General features: G+C 42.3%; 2 protein-coding genes and 1 long non-coding RNA gene across 4 annotated transcripts in view; 2 read left to right on the top strand and 1 right to left on the bottom strand.

Annotated features, from left to right (window-relative positions):
• LOC132377967 (E3 ubiquitin-protein ligase RNF123) overlaps positions 1-16,514 on the bottom strand; it is a 428,887-nt gene that overhangs the window by 78,084 nt on the left and 334,289 nt on the right. The window lies entirely within an intron of this gene.
• Positions 3,556-7,335, top strand: LOC132377966 (uncharacterized). The gene is made up of 2 exons (XR_009506856.1): positions 3,556-5,052; positions 7,048-7,335. It is a non-coding gene; the product is annotated as an uncharacterized LOC132377966 (long non-coding RNA).
• amigo3 (adhesion molecule with Ig-like domain 3) lies at positions 5,042-7,335 on the top strand. Its single transcript, XM_059944514.1, has one exon. It carries the CDS (start codon positions 5,313-5,315, stop codon positions 6,813-6,815), a length of 1,503 nt encoding a protein of 500 aa, XP_059800497.1. The 5' UTR covers positions 5,042-5,312; the 3' UTR covers positions 6,816-7,335.

The raw sequence follows: 16,514 nt of genomic DNA, 5'->3' as shown, positions 1-16,514 counted from the left end.
TACAAGTGGTATGTTTTGGCAGAATCAATGAGAAGCAGCAATGGAGGAGGAGAAATAAAGATCTGGAACACAAGCACACAAACCTTTGAAAGAATAGGTGAGGAGGTTGTTAAGAGTATCAACAAGTTTATAAAACAGAAAGTCTGAGATTCAGACACTAAGGATGTTATGTGGGTTTTATGAGGGCAACAAGCTGTTGGCAAACGGTTATTTTTCTCCTCACCACAATAATGTGTGGTCAGAGGAGGGACAGCCTTGGTCTCCATAACAAACTTTTGGTTCAGGAGCCTAAATAACTGTTCCTGAACCTGGTGGAGTCCGACTAAGGCTCCAGAACCTTATTCCGAATGGCAACAGCAAGCAGAGAACATGGCCAGATGGTGACAGGCCTGGATGATGGATGCTGTTTTCATGCGACAGTACTCTATATAAATGAGTTCAATGGTGCAAGGGTTTTGCTGGTGTTAGACTGGGCTACGTCCATCACTTTCTGTAGACTTCTGTATTCCTGGGCATTGGTGTTTCCAGGCTGCTGGTGAACTGGACCAGAGAGAGCAAGTGGGGTGGACGTTGTGTCAAGGGCAATGTTGAGGAGGTTTGGTTGGGAGCTGAAGAAAATTGTTTCTAACTTCTCATGGTAAAGTTAGATGAATTTTTCAGTCATCCAGCCCTTAACTTCAGATACACAATTTTGCTTTTGGATCTTCTCCGTACTAGCTACCAAGCCATGAGAAACAGTTGCATGTGTGAAAGCAAATCTGAATGCTGTATTTGATCTTGACAGGGAAGCCATCTTTCCCGTCAAACTAACAAGAAGCTGAGTGGAAAGGTGTGGAGACCTGACATAACAGTGTCAGAACTTAAACGTTGTTCAGTAATTTATTTGGTTAATTTACTGTGTTATAAGTTAGAATTTAAGAACATAATAAATTAAGAACCAAGAGACCGTGTTCTATTCAGGCTGACCTCCTTTGCCAAAGTGCTGATACAAGACCATATCCCGTCCTAGATCTGGGATACCACATTGGAAAGTACAATCAGTTACGGTAAGAAGTCACACTAAAATATTTGACTGCAGTGTATGATGATACACCTAGATCTATCACTAAACATCAATAAATTGCAGATGCCGGAAATCTTCATCAGCATGGACCAGTTGGGCATAAGGGCCTGTTTCCAAGATGCATGACTCTCTGAAATAAAAATGGAAAATTCTAGAAACACTCTGGAGGTTTTGCAGCATCTCTAGGAGCTACACTAGTTCTGATGAAGGGTCTCAGCCCAAAACATCAACTGTTTACTCTTTTCCATTGATGTTTCCCGGCCTGCTGAGTTCCTCCAGCATTTCGTGTGTGTTGCTTGGATTTCCAGAATCTGCAGATTTTCTCATCTTTGATCTATCACTGTTTAACAAGGTGGTACTCTAGTGTGGGTACTGATATGAGCATAATGCTGCACGAGCCCAAAACCTGCTAGCTTGCCCAATGTTGGTGCCAAGAAGAAACATTAAAGTTAATATCAGATAAAAGAAAAGGGCTGTAGATATTGCTAAAAGAAGCCGAGGAGTGGAATTATTTCAGAATTCAATAAAGAAAGTCAAAAGCATAATTAAGGAGAATAGGCAGAATATGGGAGCAAACTAGCCATAAACAGAAACAGAAACAAAGAGTAAAAGTTTTTTATAGATATTTAAAAAGAGTAAGTTAATCTGGGTCGCTAGTAGAATGAGACAAGAGATAATATATTGGGAAACAAGTAAGTAGCAAGGAAATTAAACAAATATTTTGTCTCCAACTTCGTGGAAGATATAAAAAACATTCAGGAAATAGAGGAAAATATGTGAAGAGTGAATAAGGAGTTCATAGTGAGAAATCCTAGTTCATTTGCATCCTCGAGGAGAATGATGATGAGTGGCTCTCATGAGCATATGCTCATATGCTCTTTTGAGCATATGCTCAAAATCTCTTAATCTTCTCAAAATTAAATTCTGTTGTAGATTATTAATAAGCAGGTGTCTAAATACTCAATGCAATACCACTGACAGAATCTTGTTGCTCTGTTTGCTTGAATTATTCATATAGGAGGCTATTTGGCCCATCAGATAAGCAGCTGACGGAGGGATCTGAATCCCCCACTTAATTTCCCTGTAACCTATTCTCCCCAAATTGTGAAACTCCACACAGATTCGACCAGTATGTGTTAGGGCAACTGACTTTATTCAATTAACCTACAATCAGCAGATTTTGTTTTGCAGGAGAAAGTAATCACAGACAGAATGTGCAAACTGAGCGCAGACGTTAAGATTAAACACAGGTTGCTTGGAGCTATGAGGCAACAGCTATACCAGCTGAATCACTATTAAAAAAAAAGTTAACTTAGTTATAACCCTTCCAGTTTTTCAGGACTCAGCAATGTATTATTGAGCTATTTGGACCACAAGATCCCTAGTGTAATCTGCACTCTCATTTCGGGCTCAGCTCCAATTGCATTCTTTAGAATTGCCTCTCCTAGTTCAAGTGCTGGACCATGCAAATAATGGGCATTATAGCTAGAAGCCTGGAGATGAATATCCTGCTTGTACTGGGCTCACATGTGGCTGCAGTATGACAAGTTGAAGGGTACCTATATAACTGTGCACCAATAATAGCTTCTCCACAAATGATGCAAAGGTAAAAAAAAGAGCAGAAAAACTATTATCCTGTCTGTCCTTGCTGATGCCCCATTACATTCCTCTGAATGTCACTTGGAATGTATTATGTAGTGAGCAGACGTAACATTGGCAGCAGAGGTTACTGCTGGTTTCATATTACGGGATACATTTCACTGATACAGTACAGAACTCAGCAGTTGCTAGAGAGAATAACACAACTACAATGATACTTATAAGCCATTAAGATGGTAGGTAAATATATTTTCTCTTTCTCCAGGAGAGGATCCATTTTGTATTGATTGGTAGTCAATCTAAATTACTCAACTAAACAACTCAATTCAATACGTAGGGACAGGCTCCTCATTATGTAATAACGTATTGCAAAGCTATGACTAGGGAATAAGCTTTTACATACATTAGGAACTTTCCTAATCCAATCCCACAGATAACTTCAGTAGTCAGACTGAAATAAAGTAGCATTGGAAATGAACAAGGCAAGTCAAAAAGCAAATTGTTAATTGTTAAGTGGTGAAAGATGCAAAAGCCCCTTCTCATTAGGTGCCGATTACCTGCAGTGTTTGCACTGTGCAATTCCATTTGGGTTTCACATAATTGGATCAAGGGACATTTGTGCCCATACAGGTTATCCAAATGTTTCATGTTAGCTCTTGGAGGGCAGCTTAAGTGTTTCTGAACTCCACCTTGTAACAACTATGACGAGAATTTTCCATTTTCTTGGCATTTCTATAAATAGAGGAGTGTTGTATGCTGGCAGACCTGCCCATGAGTGCCATGTGTTACTTAATAAGCTGAATTCCCCAATGCAAAGAGGGCTCTCCAAATGCTTCACAGTCAATTAAGTTTTATTTTCAGGTACAGTTTCTGCTGCAAGGAGAAATCTCGGAACCAACATGTTTGTAACAAAATCCTAAGAACAAAGTGATAATGATTTGATAATCCTGATAATGATTTTCCTGAGGGATACAGCTTTGACTGGCAAGAACTTCAAAATATTGCCACAGGAACATTTTATACAAACAAGCAGACTGGGCCTTATCTTGCCACTCACTTCAAAGACAGAAGTTTTAAGTAAGAGAACACACCAGCAGCCTGCAACAAGCAGATCAAAGTCATTGCTGCAGCAGATGCCAATTTGCTGCAGTGGAATCCTGACTTGCTGAAACAACAGTTTTCCAGGGAAAAACAATAAATTCTGATGCAGAGGAACCAGATATGTCTCCTGGTGCTCTGGAGACAGCAGTGTCTAAACTTTTCATATCGCTGTGATCATTCTATCACCGGGGCAGATGTACATGCTGTGTAATAAGCAGAAATGCAACATATTACCAACCAGTAGAAGGACAGAAGGAGCTAATGCATTTATACTCCAGTGTGATGAATCAGGAAGAAAGGGACTGGGATTTGAGCCCACAATATGAGCCCAATAGTACATTTGAAGCAATGTATTCCAGAGTGAGTGAACCAGAACTCAACAATGGTACTCCTCTCTGTTTCATTTGGGACCTGGATCAAGGACAGCATCAACAGATATCTGAGGATTGTCTGCTCTGTCTGGGAGTTCTGCACAGCACAATCAGATGGTCACCCATTCAGTAAGAAGCACCGAGCACTGGATCTCACACCTAATGTTGTTTACAAGTCTTAATGGCAACACATCGTGGAAAAGTATGCAAACTCCACAATCATCGTCATGAAATAGGAAGCATGTTTCTACTTCTCTTGTTATGGTGCCTTCACAATGACTTTCTTTCATTCAGGAGTTAGTCTCAATCCTTTTTTGTCCTTGAACCTTTATACATTCCTATTCCTTTTAAATCCCAGGGTATGATAGCAGCTTTAGGCTGCCTTTGACTTTACATTGCTGAGAAAAATGGGTGCTGTTTGCAGCTCACTCCCACCGACTAGTGGTGCACAGTGGTTGTGCACCACTGCATTGAGACCTATTTAAAACATTGCCCCAACTACTGGCCACCAATCAGTATCAAGCCTCACTCTCAGCGAGCCTCCTATCCACGCCAGTTTAAATTGAGAGAGATCAATTATATACAGGCTGTGGGATCGCACAGAGCTTCATAGTCGTCATGAGCCAAAGCAGAAAGTTATGAATTGCTGCCGAGGGATGATGTGTCGAGGTTTAAAGATCCGTCCAGAGGGAAACAAGTGACTGAAGCAAAAGCATCAAGGGATAAGAGACTTCATCATTTATTTTGCGCTTGCTACCTGCATGTTCTGTGCAACTTCATTTGCCTAGAGACTACAGAGAAGGGAATTTAACACTTGATGACACTGTATATGTGCAGATGTGCTCCCGAGTCAGCAGCAGTCGCAACTCTGCCAAGATGAAAGACGGATATTAACTGGTATGAAGAAAATTATCAGCTGTAAGTACTTTCATTAAAAGGCAATGCAGGAAAATGTCCTGTGTGAATTGATATTATGCCATCACATTAATATAGCCACAGTCTGTGTAGTTAGACATGCAGCAACCGAACTCTAAAAACCAGCAGCCCCGCAATATGCGGATCCCTGTGTAGTTCGCGGTCCATTGTTCAATGCCGAACCTGATGTGAAATGAAAGAGTATGATTAACTCCTGGTAAACTTCGTCACAGCTCTCAAGAGTGGACCACTAAAGTTACACCATGAGTAGCCCCGGATTGGTGATTCTGGCTCTGTGGTGGCTAATAGCAGAGTTGTTATCGGATTCAATCTCCAAAGGAGTAGAAGCCAGCCTCCATGCTTGTCCTGGGGCATGCATTTGTGCCTCGGACCTACTGAGCTGTGTTAGTCGGAGTCTGTCCATGCTACCTCCTGGACTCCCCAACACTGCAACTAGCTTGGACCTAAGTCACAACAGCTTCCATCAGCTGCAGGACAGATGGCTGGCTCAGCTACCTCGTTTGCACACGCTCCGAGTTGGGAACAACCACATCAGTCACATTGCAGTAGGGGCCTTCCGTAATGCCTCCCGGCTTACCCACCTGGACCTGTCCTCCAACAGGCTGCACTCAGTGGAGAAACACTTCTTCCAGGAACTGACCAATCTGCAAGAGCTGCTGCTTTACAACAACAAGATACAGCGGGTGGACAGCGACGCCTTGCCTGCCCTCAGCAACGTGCAGAAGGTGTACCTTAGCTGGAACCAGCTGACCGATTTTCCTTTCAGTGCAATGCTGGACAACAGCCTGCCTCAGCTGAAAATAATGGACATCTCCTCCAACAAGCTCTCTTCCATTCCCATTGATGAGGTGATTGCATTGCCTCAGACTATTAAGAATGGACTCTACCTTCACAACAACCCTTTCACATGTGACTGTACTCTATACAGCATGTTCTTGCACTGGGAGAAAAGCGGATTTAACTCTGTTCAGGACTTCCGGGAGGAGCACACCTGCCTGGTCCTTAGGCGGCCCGCAGCCTCACTGCGCTTCCTGAAGCACCGCAAAATGTTTGAGAACTGTACCTTTGTTGGCAAAGAAGTGATCAGCATGGGAGATGCCAACTTCGTGGGGGAGGTGGGGAAGCCAGTGTTGATCACCTGCGAGACCAGCTTGCGGGGTAAGCAGACAACTTACCTGTGGATTTCACCAAACAAAGAACTTATCACAAACAACTTCAACCAGATGATCAAACTCCACTCCAACGGGAGTCTGGAGATCCGCAAGGCCCGTAAAGAGGACTCTGGTATCTACACATGCATAGCAACCAACAAGTGGCTGATGCGCAATGACACCCATGAGGTCAATGTCACTGTGCACCATGGAAAGCACAATAGCGAAGGCTTCAACACAGGGCTCACCACTCTCCTAGGGTGTGTAGTGAGCCTCGTCTTGGTGCTCATATATTTATTTCTGACTCCATGCCATTGCCGCTGCAGGCCACCGCAGAATCCCACCCCGCCAAACGAGTGCAGTGCCCACTCCTCGATACTAAGTGCCACCCCGCCCTGCAATGATGAAGCTGGCCGCAAAGCTGGCGGAAAGCATGTGGTGTTCTTAGAGCCCATAAAGGACTGCCAGAACGGCAAGATACGGCTTGCTATCAGTGAGGATTTCCCAGACATCAAAAACCCAAAAATCCTCCAACTGAAATCAGACTCAGACTCCATCAGTTCAGTCTTTTCAGACACTCCCATTATGCCCTAGGTTCTTGCAAGGATAGAAAGGTTTTCCATGCACTGCTGAGTAACCCAATCTACTCACTGAGCATTGCTGGTGTGAGTCAAGTACCCAAGTGATGTTGTGCACCAGCACTCGATATCATACACCAAAATGCACTTCAATAAGTTTACGAGTAGTTCTGCACAGGTCATTTAACAGTGTCGGGAAATGTAGGTAATGGTATTGTGCAAATTACAGCTCTTTGCGCTCCTCACAGGGTTGGAGTGGATCTCACCGCTCATCCTGGTGCCTTGTCTTCGGCAGAAGTCTCCCTCCAGCCAGTGACGGGAACAACAACAGGAAAGATATGGGATAAGGGAAGTCAGACACTGACCAGAACTTTTTAACTGATGCTAAATTAAGGAACTATATCAAATATATTGTCCTAATTGCATACATAGAGTATTTAACAAAGCATTGTATTATATCATGTATTCCATGTCCTCTGCAATGATGTAATCCTTAATAGGGCCTGATTTATAATAAATAATATGATTCGTTTCTACCCCTGTATATCTCATAGATCAGATGAATGGAAAGAGATTAACAAAGGATGCATGTTATTGGTGCTGCTGTTACAAAATATGGAGGCGATCTTAGCTTCATTTTAGCCTATCTTTAGAAAGGGAAAAGTTTAGAAAGAGCTGCAAAATTGATTTGTTATAATTTTCTATCAACTCTTCTATCTCTTTTTTTTTTGCTGAACAGCTTGATGGAACTTATTGGAAGGGAAGAGGTCACCTCAGGCATCAGGTGTTCTCAAAACATGTTGTAAACTACCCACAGAAAGGTAGAAAAAAAAGTGGACATGGAAAATAGGGAAAGAAATAAACACAGGGTTTTCTGTTTTTAAAGACAGCAATATTATTAATAGTACTTGAAGGAAACACATCAGAACTTTGATACTGGTTTACAAGCAGACTGCTGCATCACTATTTTCCAATATAATCTGATTTTAACTCTCGAAATATCATGTAACTGTAAGACAGCAACATGTTACATTGCACAGATGTGATGATCAGATTATAATGATATAGAATGATTATTATTAGTCCAGATACTAAAAATCTTCTGGATATCAGAAACAGAATCAGGTTTATTATCACTGACACATGTTGTGAAATTTGTTGTTTTGCTATATATAAGTAGTGTAAAAAGGGAGCAAAAATAGTGAGGCAGTGCTCATGAATTCATTGTCTATTCAGAAATTTGATGGTGGAGGGGAATTGAATTGAATTGACTTTATTTCTTACATCCTTCAAATACACGAGGAGTAAAAATCTTTACGTTACATCTCCGTCTAAATGTGCAATCATAGTAATTTATAATAATTTATAAGAAATAGGACAATCAATTTAACATAGAAATATACTCAAATCAGTGTGAGTTAATGAGTCTGATGGCCTGGTGGAAGAAGCTGTCCAGGAGACTATTCCTGGCTTTTATACTGTGGTACCATTTCCCAGATGGTAGGAGTTGGAACAGATTGTTTTGGGGTGACTCGGGTCCCCAATGATCCTGTGCGCTCTTTTTACACACCTGTCTTTGTAAATGCCCTGAATCATGGGAAGTTCACAACTACAGCGTCCGCACTACTCTGCAGAGTCCTGCGATTAAGGGAGGTACAGTTCCCATACCAGGCAGTGATGCAGCCAGTCAGGATGCTCTCAATTGTACCCTGTAGGAAGTTTTTAGGATTTGGGGGCCCATGCCAAACTTCAACTGTCTATGGTGAAAGAGGCGCTGTTGTGCCTTTTTCACCACACAGCTGGTGTGTACAGACCACGTGATGTGGATGCTGAGGAACTTCAAGCTGTTTATCCTCTCAATCCCTGACATCAGATCCACTGATGTCAACAGGAGTTAGCCTGTCTCCATTCCTCCTGTAATCCACAACCAGCTCCTTTGTTTTTGCGATATTGAGGGAGAGGTTGTTTTCTTGACACCACTGTGTTGGAGAGATGACTTCTTCGCTGTAGGCTACCTTGTTATTGTTTGAGAGAACACCAATCAATATAGTATTGTCCTAAATGGTAGAAACTTCCTAAATGCTATAGTGTGTCTCTTTAGGTTTCTGTACCTCCTCTCTAATTGTAGTAATGAGAAGGAGGTATGTCCTAAGTGGTGTGGGTCCTTACTGATAGATGCTACCTTTTGGAGCCACTGTCTTTTGAAGATGTCCTTGATGGTGGGGAGGCTAGGGCCCATGATGGAGCTGGCTGAGTCTACAACCCTTTGCAGCTTTTTCCAATCCTGTGCAGTGGCGTTACAGGAAAGGTACTGACATGGATAGCAGTATGGCTGACAGGCAGGAGGCAGTGTGTGAGAATAAAAGGGGCCTTTCTGGTTGGCAGCCGATGACTGGTGGTGTTCCTCAGGGACCACTGTTTTTCATATTGTTTGTCAATGATTTAGATAATGGAACTGATGGCTTTGTGACAAAGCTTGCGGATGATACGAAGATAGGTGGAGGGTTAGGTAGTGCTGAGGAAGCAAAACAATTGCAGCGGGTCAAACAACTTGGAAGAATGGGCAAAAAAGTAGCAGATGGAATATAGTTTTGGGAAATGTATGATAATGCATTTTGGTAAAAAGAATAATAGCGCGGACTATTATCTAAATGGGGAGAAGGTTCAAACATCAGGGACACAGAGGGACTTAGGAGTCCTCATGCAAGTCTCCCAGAAGGTTATTTTGCAGGTTGAGTCTGTGGTAAAGAAGGCAAAAGCAATGTTGGCATTTATTTCAAGGGAAAAAGAACATAAAAGCAAGGAGATAATGTTGAGACTTTATAAGACACTAGTCAGGCTGCACTTGGAGTATTGTCAACAGTTTTGGGCCCCATATCTCAGAAAGGATGTGTTGTCATTGGAGAGAGTCTAGAGGAGGTTCACGAGGATGATCCCAGTAATGAATCTGTGGAATGCTCTGTCACAGGCTGTGGTGGAGGCCAAGTCCGTGCATATATTTAAGGTGGAAGTTGATCGTTTCCTGATCTGTCAGGACAACAAAGGATATGGTGAGAAGGCAGGTGTATGGGGTTGAGTGAGATTCAGGATCAGCCATGATGGAACGGAGGAGCAGACTTGATGGGCTGAATGGCCTAATTCTGCTCCTATGTTTTATGGTCCAATGGCCCCTCCATACCAGATGGTGATGCAACTAGTTAGAATTCTACAGTTATTGTTTTAGGATCAGTTACCCGTGTCTGAGAGGGAAGTCAAGGTTCTGGTTTGAAGATGGGAGCTCTGACCGTGCACCATGCCTTCAGTACTGGAATCTTAACTAGAATCTCTGTATTCAAATCTTTGAAATGTGACAAACCATTACTTTTTCCACTGGTGCACCTCAGGGGTGTGTGCTTAGCCCACTGCTCTACCTATGACTGTATGGCTAAGCAGAGCTCAAATACCATCTATAAATTTGCTGATGACACACCCATTGTTGGTAGAATCTCAGATGGAGACAAGAGGGTGTACAGGAGTGAGATATGCCAACTAGTGGAATGGTGCCACAGCAATAACCTTGCACTCAAAATCAGTAAGACAAAAGAGCTGAATATGGACTTCAGGAAGGGTAAGACTAAGGAACACATACCAATTCTCATAGAGATATCAGAAGTGGAGCGAGTGAGCAATTTCAGTTTCCTGGGTGTCAAGATAGCAGCTATACCGCATTGGGAGTTTGAAGAGATCTGGTATGTCAACAAATACACTCAAAAACCTCTGTAGATGTACCATAGAGAACATTATGACAGGCTGCATCACTGTCTGGTATGGGGGAATGGCTGCTGCACAGGACTGAAAGAAGCTGCAGAGGATTATAAATTTGGACAGCTCCATTGGGGGGGGGGGGGGGGTGTGTGTGTGTGTACGCGCACGTGCACTCAACTCCCGGTAGAATTTTTGCACTCATCTTTTTGGTGATTGATCATCATATAGTGTGTTTTGGGCATCTGAAACCTGGCAGAGCCCATCCCTCCCCAGGTTTTTTTGGAGTCAGCTGGACTTGAACTCGGGAGCATTCGCTCTGAAGAGCGCCACTACGCCACCAGCCGGCTGCTAGTACATCTTGGGTACCAGCTACAAAGTACACAGGACATCTTCAAGGAGCAGTGTCTCAGAAAGGCAGCATCCATTAGTAAAGCCCCCAGCATTCAGGGTATGCCCTTTTCTCATTGTTATCATCAGGTAGGAGAATCAGAAGCCTGAAGGCACATACTCAGTGATTCAGGAACAGTTTCTTCCCCTCTGCCATCCGATTCCTAAATGGACATTGAACCCATGAACCCTATCTCACTTTTTAAATATATGTTATTTCTGTTTTTGCATGAGTTTTAATCTATTCAGTATATGTAGACTAATTAGAAACACAGAAAATCTACAGCACAGTATAGGCCCTTCGGTCCACAACGCTGTGCCGAACATGTACTTAATCTAGAAATTACCTAGGGTTACCCATAGCCCTTTATTTTTCTAAGCTCCATGTACCTATCCAGGAGTCTCTTAAAAGAGCCTATCATATCCACCTTCACCACCATTGCCGGCAGCCCATTCCACACACTCACCACTCTCTGCTTTAAAAACTTTCCCCTGACATCTCCTCTGTACCTACTTCTAAGCACTTTAAAACTGTGCCCTCTCATGTTAGCTATTTCAGCACTGGGGAAAAGCCTCTGACTATCCACACAATCGATGCCTCTCATCATCTTATACACCTTTATCAGGTCACCTCTCATCCTCCGTCATTCCAAGGAGAAAAGGCCAAGTTCATTCAACCTATTCTCATAAAGCATGCTCCCCTATCCAGGCAACATCCTTGTAAATCTCCTCTGCACCCTTTCTATGGCTTCCACATCCTTCCTGTAGTGAGGTGACCAGAACTGAGCACAGTACTCCAAGTGGGGTCTGACCAGGTCCTATATAGCTGCAACATTACCTCTTGGCTCTTAAACTCAATCCCACAATTGATGAAGGCCATTGTACCATGTACTTTCTTAACCACAGAGTCAACCTGTGCAGCAGCTTTGAGTGCCCTATGGACTCGGACCCCAAGATCCTTTTGATCCTCCACACTGCCAAGAGTCTTACCATTAATACTCTATTCTGCCATCATATTTGACCTACCAAAATGAACCACCTCACACTTATCTGGTTTGAACTCCATCTGCCACTTCTCAACCCATTTTAGCATCCTATCAATGTCCCACAGTAACCTCTGACAGCCCTCCACACTATCCACAACATCTCCAACCATGGTGTCATTAGCAAATTTACTAACCCATCCCTCCACTTCCTTATCCAGGTCATTTATAAAAATCATAAGTGTAAGGGTCCCAGAACAGATCCCTGAGGCACACCACTGGTGACCAATCTCCATGCAGAATATGACCTGTCAACAACGACTCTTTGCCTCCTGTGGGCAAGCCAGTTCTTGATCCACAAAGCAATGTTCCCTTGGATCCCATGCTTCCTTACATTCTCAATAAGCCTTGCATGGGGTACCTTACCAAATGCCTTGCTGAAATCCATATACACTACATCTACTGTTCTACCTTCATCAATGCGTTTAGTCACATCCTCAAAAAATTCAGTCAGGCTCGTAAGCCATGACCAGCCTTTGACAAAGGCATGCTGACTATTCCTAATCATATTATGCCTCTCCAAATGTTCATAAATCCTGCCTCTCAGGATCTTTTCCATCAAATTACCAACCACTGAAGTAAGAATTACTGGTCTATAATTTCCTGGGCTAGTGCTACTCCCTTTTTGAATAATGGAACAACATCCACAATCCTCCAATCTTCCAGAACCTCCCCCATCCCCACTTATGATGCAAAGATCATCGTCAGAGGCTCAGCAATCTCCTCCCTTGTCTCTCACAGTAGCCTGGGGCACATCTCATCCGGTCGCAGTAACTTATCCAATCTGATGCTTTCCAAAAGCTCCAGCACATCCAATTTCTTAATATCTATATGCTCAAGTTCTTCAGTCCTCTGTATGTCATTCCTACAATCACCAAGATCCTTTTCCATAGTGAATACTGAAGCAAAGTATTCATTAAGTACCTCTGCTATCTACTCTGGTTCCATACACACTTTTCCACTGTTACACATAATTTGGTCCTATTCTCTCACATCTTATCCTCTTGCTCTTCACATATTTGTAGAATGCCTTGGGATTTTCCTTAATCCTGCCCACCAAGGCCTTCTCATGGCCCTTTCTGGCTCTCCTAATTTCATTCTTAAGCTCCTTCCTGCTAGCCTTATAATCTTCTTGATCTCTATCATTACCTAGTTTTTTGTAAGCTTTCCTCATCTTCTTGACTAGAGTTACAACAATCTTTGTACACCACGGTTCCTGTACCCTAGCATACCTAGTTTTTTTGGACCTTTCGTAAGCTTTTCTTTTCTTCTTGACTACATTTACAACAGTCTTTGTACACCACAGTTCCTGTACCCTGCTGTCCCTTCCCTGTCTCATTGAACATACCTATGCAGAACGCCATGTAAATATCCCCTAAACGTTTGCCACATTTCTGCCGTACATTTCCCTAAGAACATCTGTTCCCAATTTATGCTTCCAAGTTCCTGCTTGATAGCCTCATATTTCACCCTACTCCAATTAAATACTTTCCTAACGTGTCTGTTCCTATCCCTCTCTAATGCTATGGTGAAGGAGGAGAATTGTGATCACTATTTCCAAAATGCTCTCCGACTGAGAGATCTGATACCTGACCAGGTTCATTTCCCAATACCAGATCAAGTACAGCCTCTCCTCTTTAGGCTTATCTACATATTGTGTCAAGAAACCTTCCTGAACACACCTAACAAACTCCACCCCATCTAAACCCCTTGCTCTAGGGACATGCCAATCAATATTTGGGAAATTAAAATCTCGCACCATGACAACTATTATTATTACACCTTTCCTGAATCTGTCTCCCTATCTGCTCCTCGATGTCCCTGTTACTACTGGGTGGTCTATAAAAAAAAACCAGTAGAGTTATTGACCCCTTCCTCCTTTTCTATAGCCATGACACTATCTCTGATCAGCAGTGCCACACCCCCGCCTCTTTTGTCTTTCTCTCTGTCCATTCTGAAACATCTAAAGCCTGGCACTATAAGTAACCATTCCTGTCCCTGAACCATCCAAGTCTCTATAATGGCTGCAACATCATCGCTCCAAGTACTGATCCACGGTCTAAGCTCATCCGCTTTGTTCATTTACTTATTACTTTTCCCCCTCTTTTTCTATATTATGTAGTGCATTGAACGATTGCTGCTAAGTTAACAAATTTCACAACACATTGGGGTGATAATAAACCTAATTCTGATTCTGAGTGGTAGTTAGCCAACTTCAAGATTCACATGCAGAGTTCACTCACAGGCCTGGGCACTGACATTACTGGCAATGAACACTCCTGCCTGATGGGGCACCTGACTTCCAGCCAACGCACAGGAGATGGAGATAATGCAGTGATATTATTTCTCTGTCTTTCTCCTACCCTGCCCGGGTCTTGCTGCAGAAAGGAAAGCCTGTGCTCCTTCTCTCCCCCATTGTGGAATTTCCGGCTGTCAAACCGATCACAAGCACGAGTCAGAATGCTCAGGTGTTTAGGTAGGCATTAATGTCCACACCTCAAGATTAACACAGCAAAAAGGGGTGAAGAGAGGCTGCTAAACAATATGACAGATGGAACATGAGGTCCAAAAGTCCTGTAACCGTTGTATGAGGCAACATGACAGCTCACATGATGCTCCAGATCATGACCCAGCTAAGTCAGCAATTTACTTTATCCCAATGCAGAAAAAGCTAATATAAGGCTGTGCAATTTGAAGAATTTGGGAGGAAAGTAAAGGGGGATGTCAGAGATAAGTTTTAACAGAGTGGTGGTGCAAGGAATGCCCTGCCAGGGGTGGTGTTAGAGGCAGGTATATTAGGGATATTTAAGAAAAATTTCGGCACATGGATGATAGAAAAATGGAGGGCTAGATAGGAGAGAGGGGTTAGAATGTTCTTAGAGTAGGTTAGAAGGTCGGCACAACATGTGGGCAAAAAGGCCTGTACAGTGCTGTAATATTCTATGTTTTGATGTTGTAATCCCACTTGCGGTCATGACTTACAGCTTCAAAAGCTCTAAATTAGAGCCCCACAGAAACTCTGGTGTCCAATTACCCTTTTTAATGGTCTAATCATTTTTATATATATGATGAACCATTCATTTATCTTTCCTCCCATTTCAAATTGATCCTAGATACAACAATATTCTCAGTTATGTTTAGTAGGCAGTAATACTCTGTGCTCTAAAGGCAAAGGCACAGCACAGTTAAATTATACAAGCCTATTTCCACCAACCTCTGAATATTAACATCATTTAATCATAGGCAGCTGTCAACAGAGATAATAAGCAATTCTGACACAAACATCCATCAGCACAGAAATCTGCAAATTAGATTAACCCTTTGCTCACCCAACTGGTTACTCATAAAAAGAATCCAAGTCAATTTTCTCCCAGTTTCTTCCTCACAGGTACTTACACAATGTAATGTGGACAGGAATTTTTCTACCAGACTTGATCTGTTGATGCACTAAAATTTAAAACACTCTCAGTTCCAAGTATTGTTTGCATTTGTAGCCAGTGTAACTCTAAACACTAGTTTCTCTGGAAGAATTATTATTTTGCAATGTGAAATTTAAGGAAAAGTGATTTAAATGTGTGTTATAGTCTGGAAAATCTACTGGTTTTTAACCACCTAAGCCTTGAGTGTGTTTGTTTAATGGAGTTTTACTGTAGTGTGATTAGAGTCAACCGCACAGAATAAATCTCCACAACAGTATTACCACAGAGTGAAATACACCGTCTCAATTAGCAATCAGAATTGGAAAGGAAGTTCCGGAGTCTCTATTATAGCCAAGGGTGAACTGCACAATATCACACTGCCCTGTAGTATATGTGTAGTTCGCACTGAATAATGTTATTGAGAGTGTGATGTACTGAGCGACAGCAGACAATAACTTAATCAGAAATTGATTTGCTATGGTCCAGTAGGAGTGAGCCACATGGGCTCATGCCTCTTATTAATGGAATCAAAAAGCATGCAGCACCAGGTGTAGGCATAACAAGGGAATGAACTTGAGGAACGAGTGTACACATGAATACAAACATAGGGAGCAAGCTCTCTGGCCACAGGTGTTAAGGCGCCAAGGTTATTCTAAATCGACAACTTGGCAGCAATAGCACCAGTAAATGAACCGTGCAGTCACATTGGTTATAAATAGGAGAAAGGTGTGTGTTTACAAAGTCACACTAAATATAGGTATAATAATGATGTCCTTTACACCAAGTTAAGAATGCATCTGAGGATTGAGTTTGATGGAATCACACTGAAATGCCTTTGGAAACAAAACCAGTTAAGTGTCAAGGGAGTGCAGACAACAGAATCACCTGAACTTAAACAGTTCAAAATTTAAAAAGTATAAGTAAATGCCATCATATACTGCCCTGAGATCCATTTTCTTGCAGGCATTCACAGTAGAACCAAGAAATACAATGGAATCAGTGAAAAACTATACACAAAAAGATTGACAAGCAACCAAAGTGCAAAAGGCAAACTATACAAATAAATAAATAAAAACCGACAATGCTGAGAACATGAGAACATGAGTTGCAGAGTCCTTCAAA

Source organism: Hypanus sabinus, chromosome 19, assembly GCF_030144855.1.
Source record: "Hypanus sabinus isolate sHypSab1 chromosome 19, sHypSab1.hap1, whole genome shotgun sequence".
Taxonomy (NCBI): domain Eukaryota; kingdom Metazoa; phylum Chordata; class Chondrichthyes; order Myliobatiformes; family Dasyatidae; genus Hypanus; species Hypanus sabinus.
Note: the sequence above shows the minus strand (reverse complement) of the source record. Positions and strands in the feature narration are given on the sequence as shown.

Excerpts from the sequence above, each read along its gene's own strand:
- amigo3 (XM_059944514.1), top strand. The coding sequence starts at position 5,313 with ATGAGTAGCCCCGGATTGGTGATTCTGGCTCTGTGGTGGCTAATAGCA.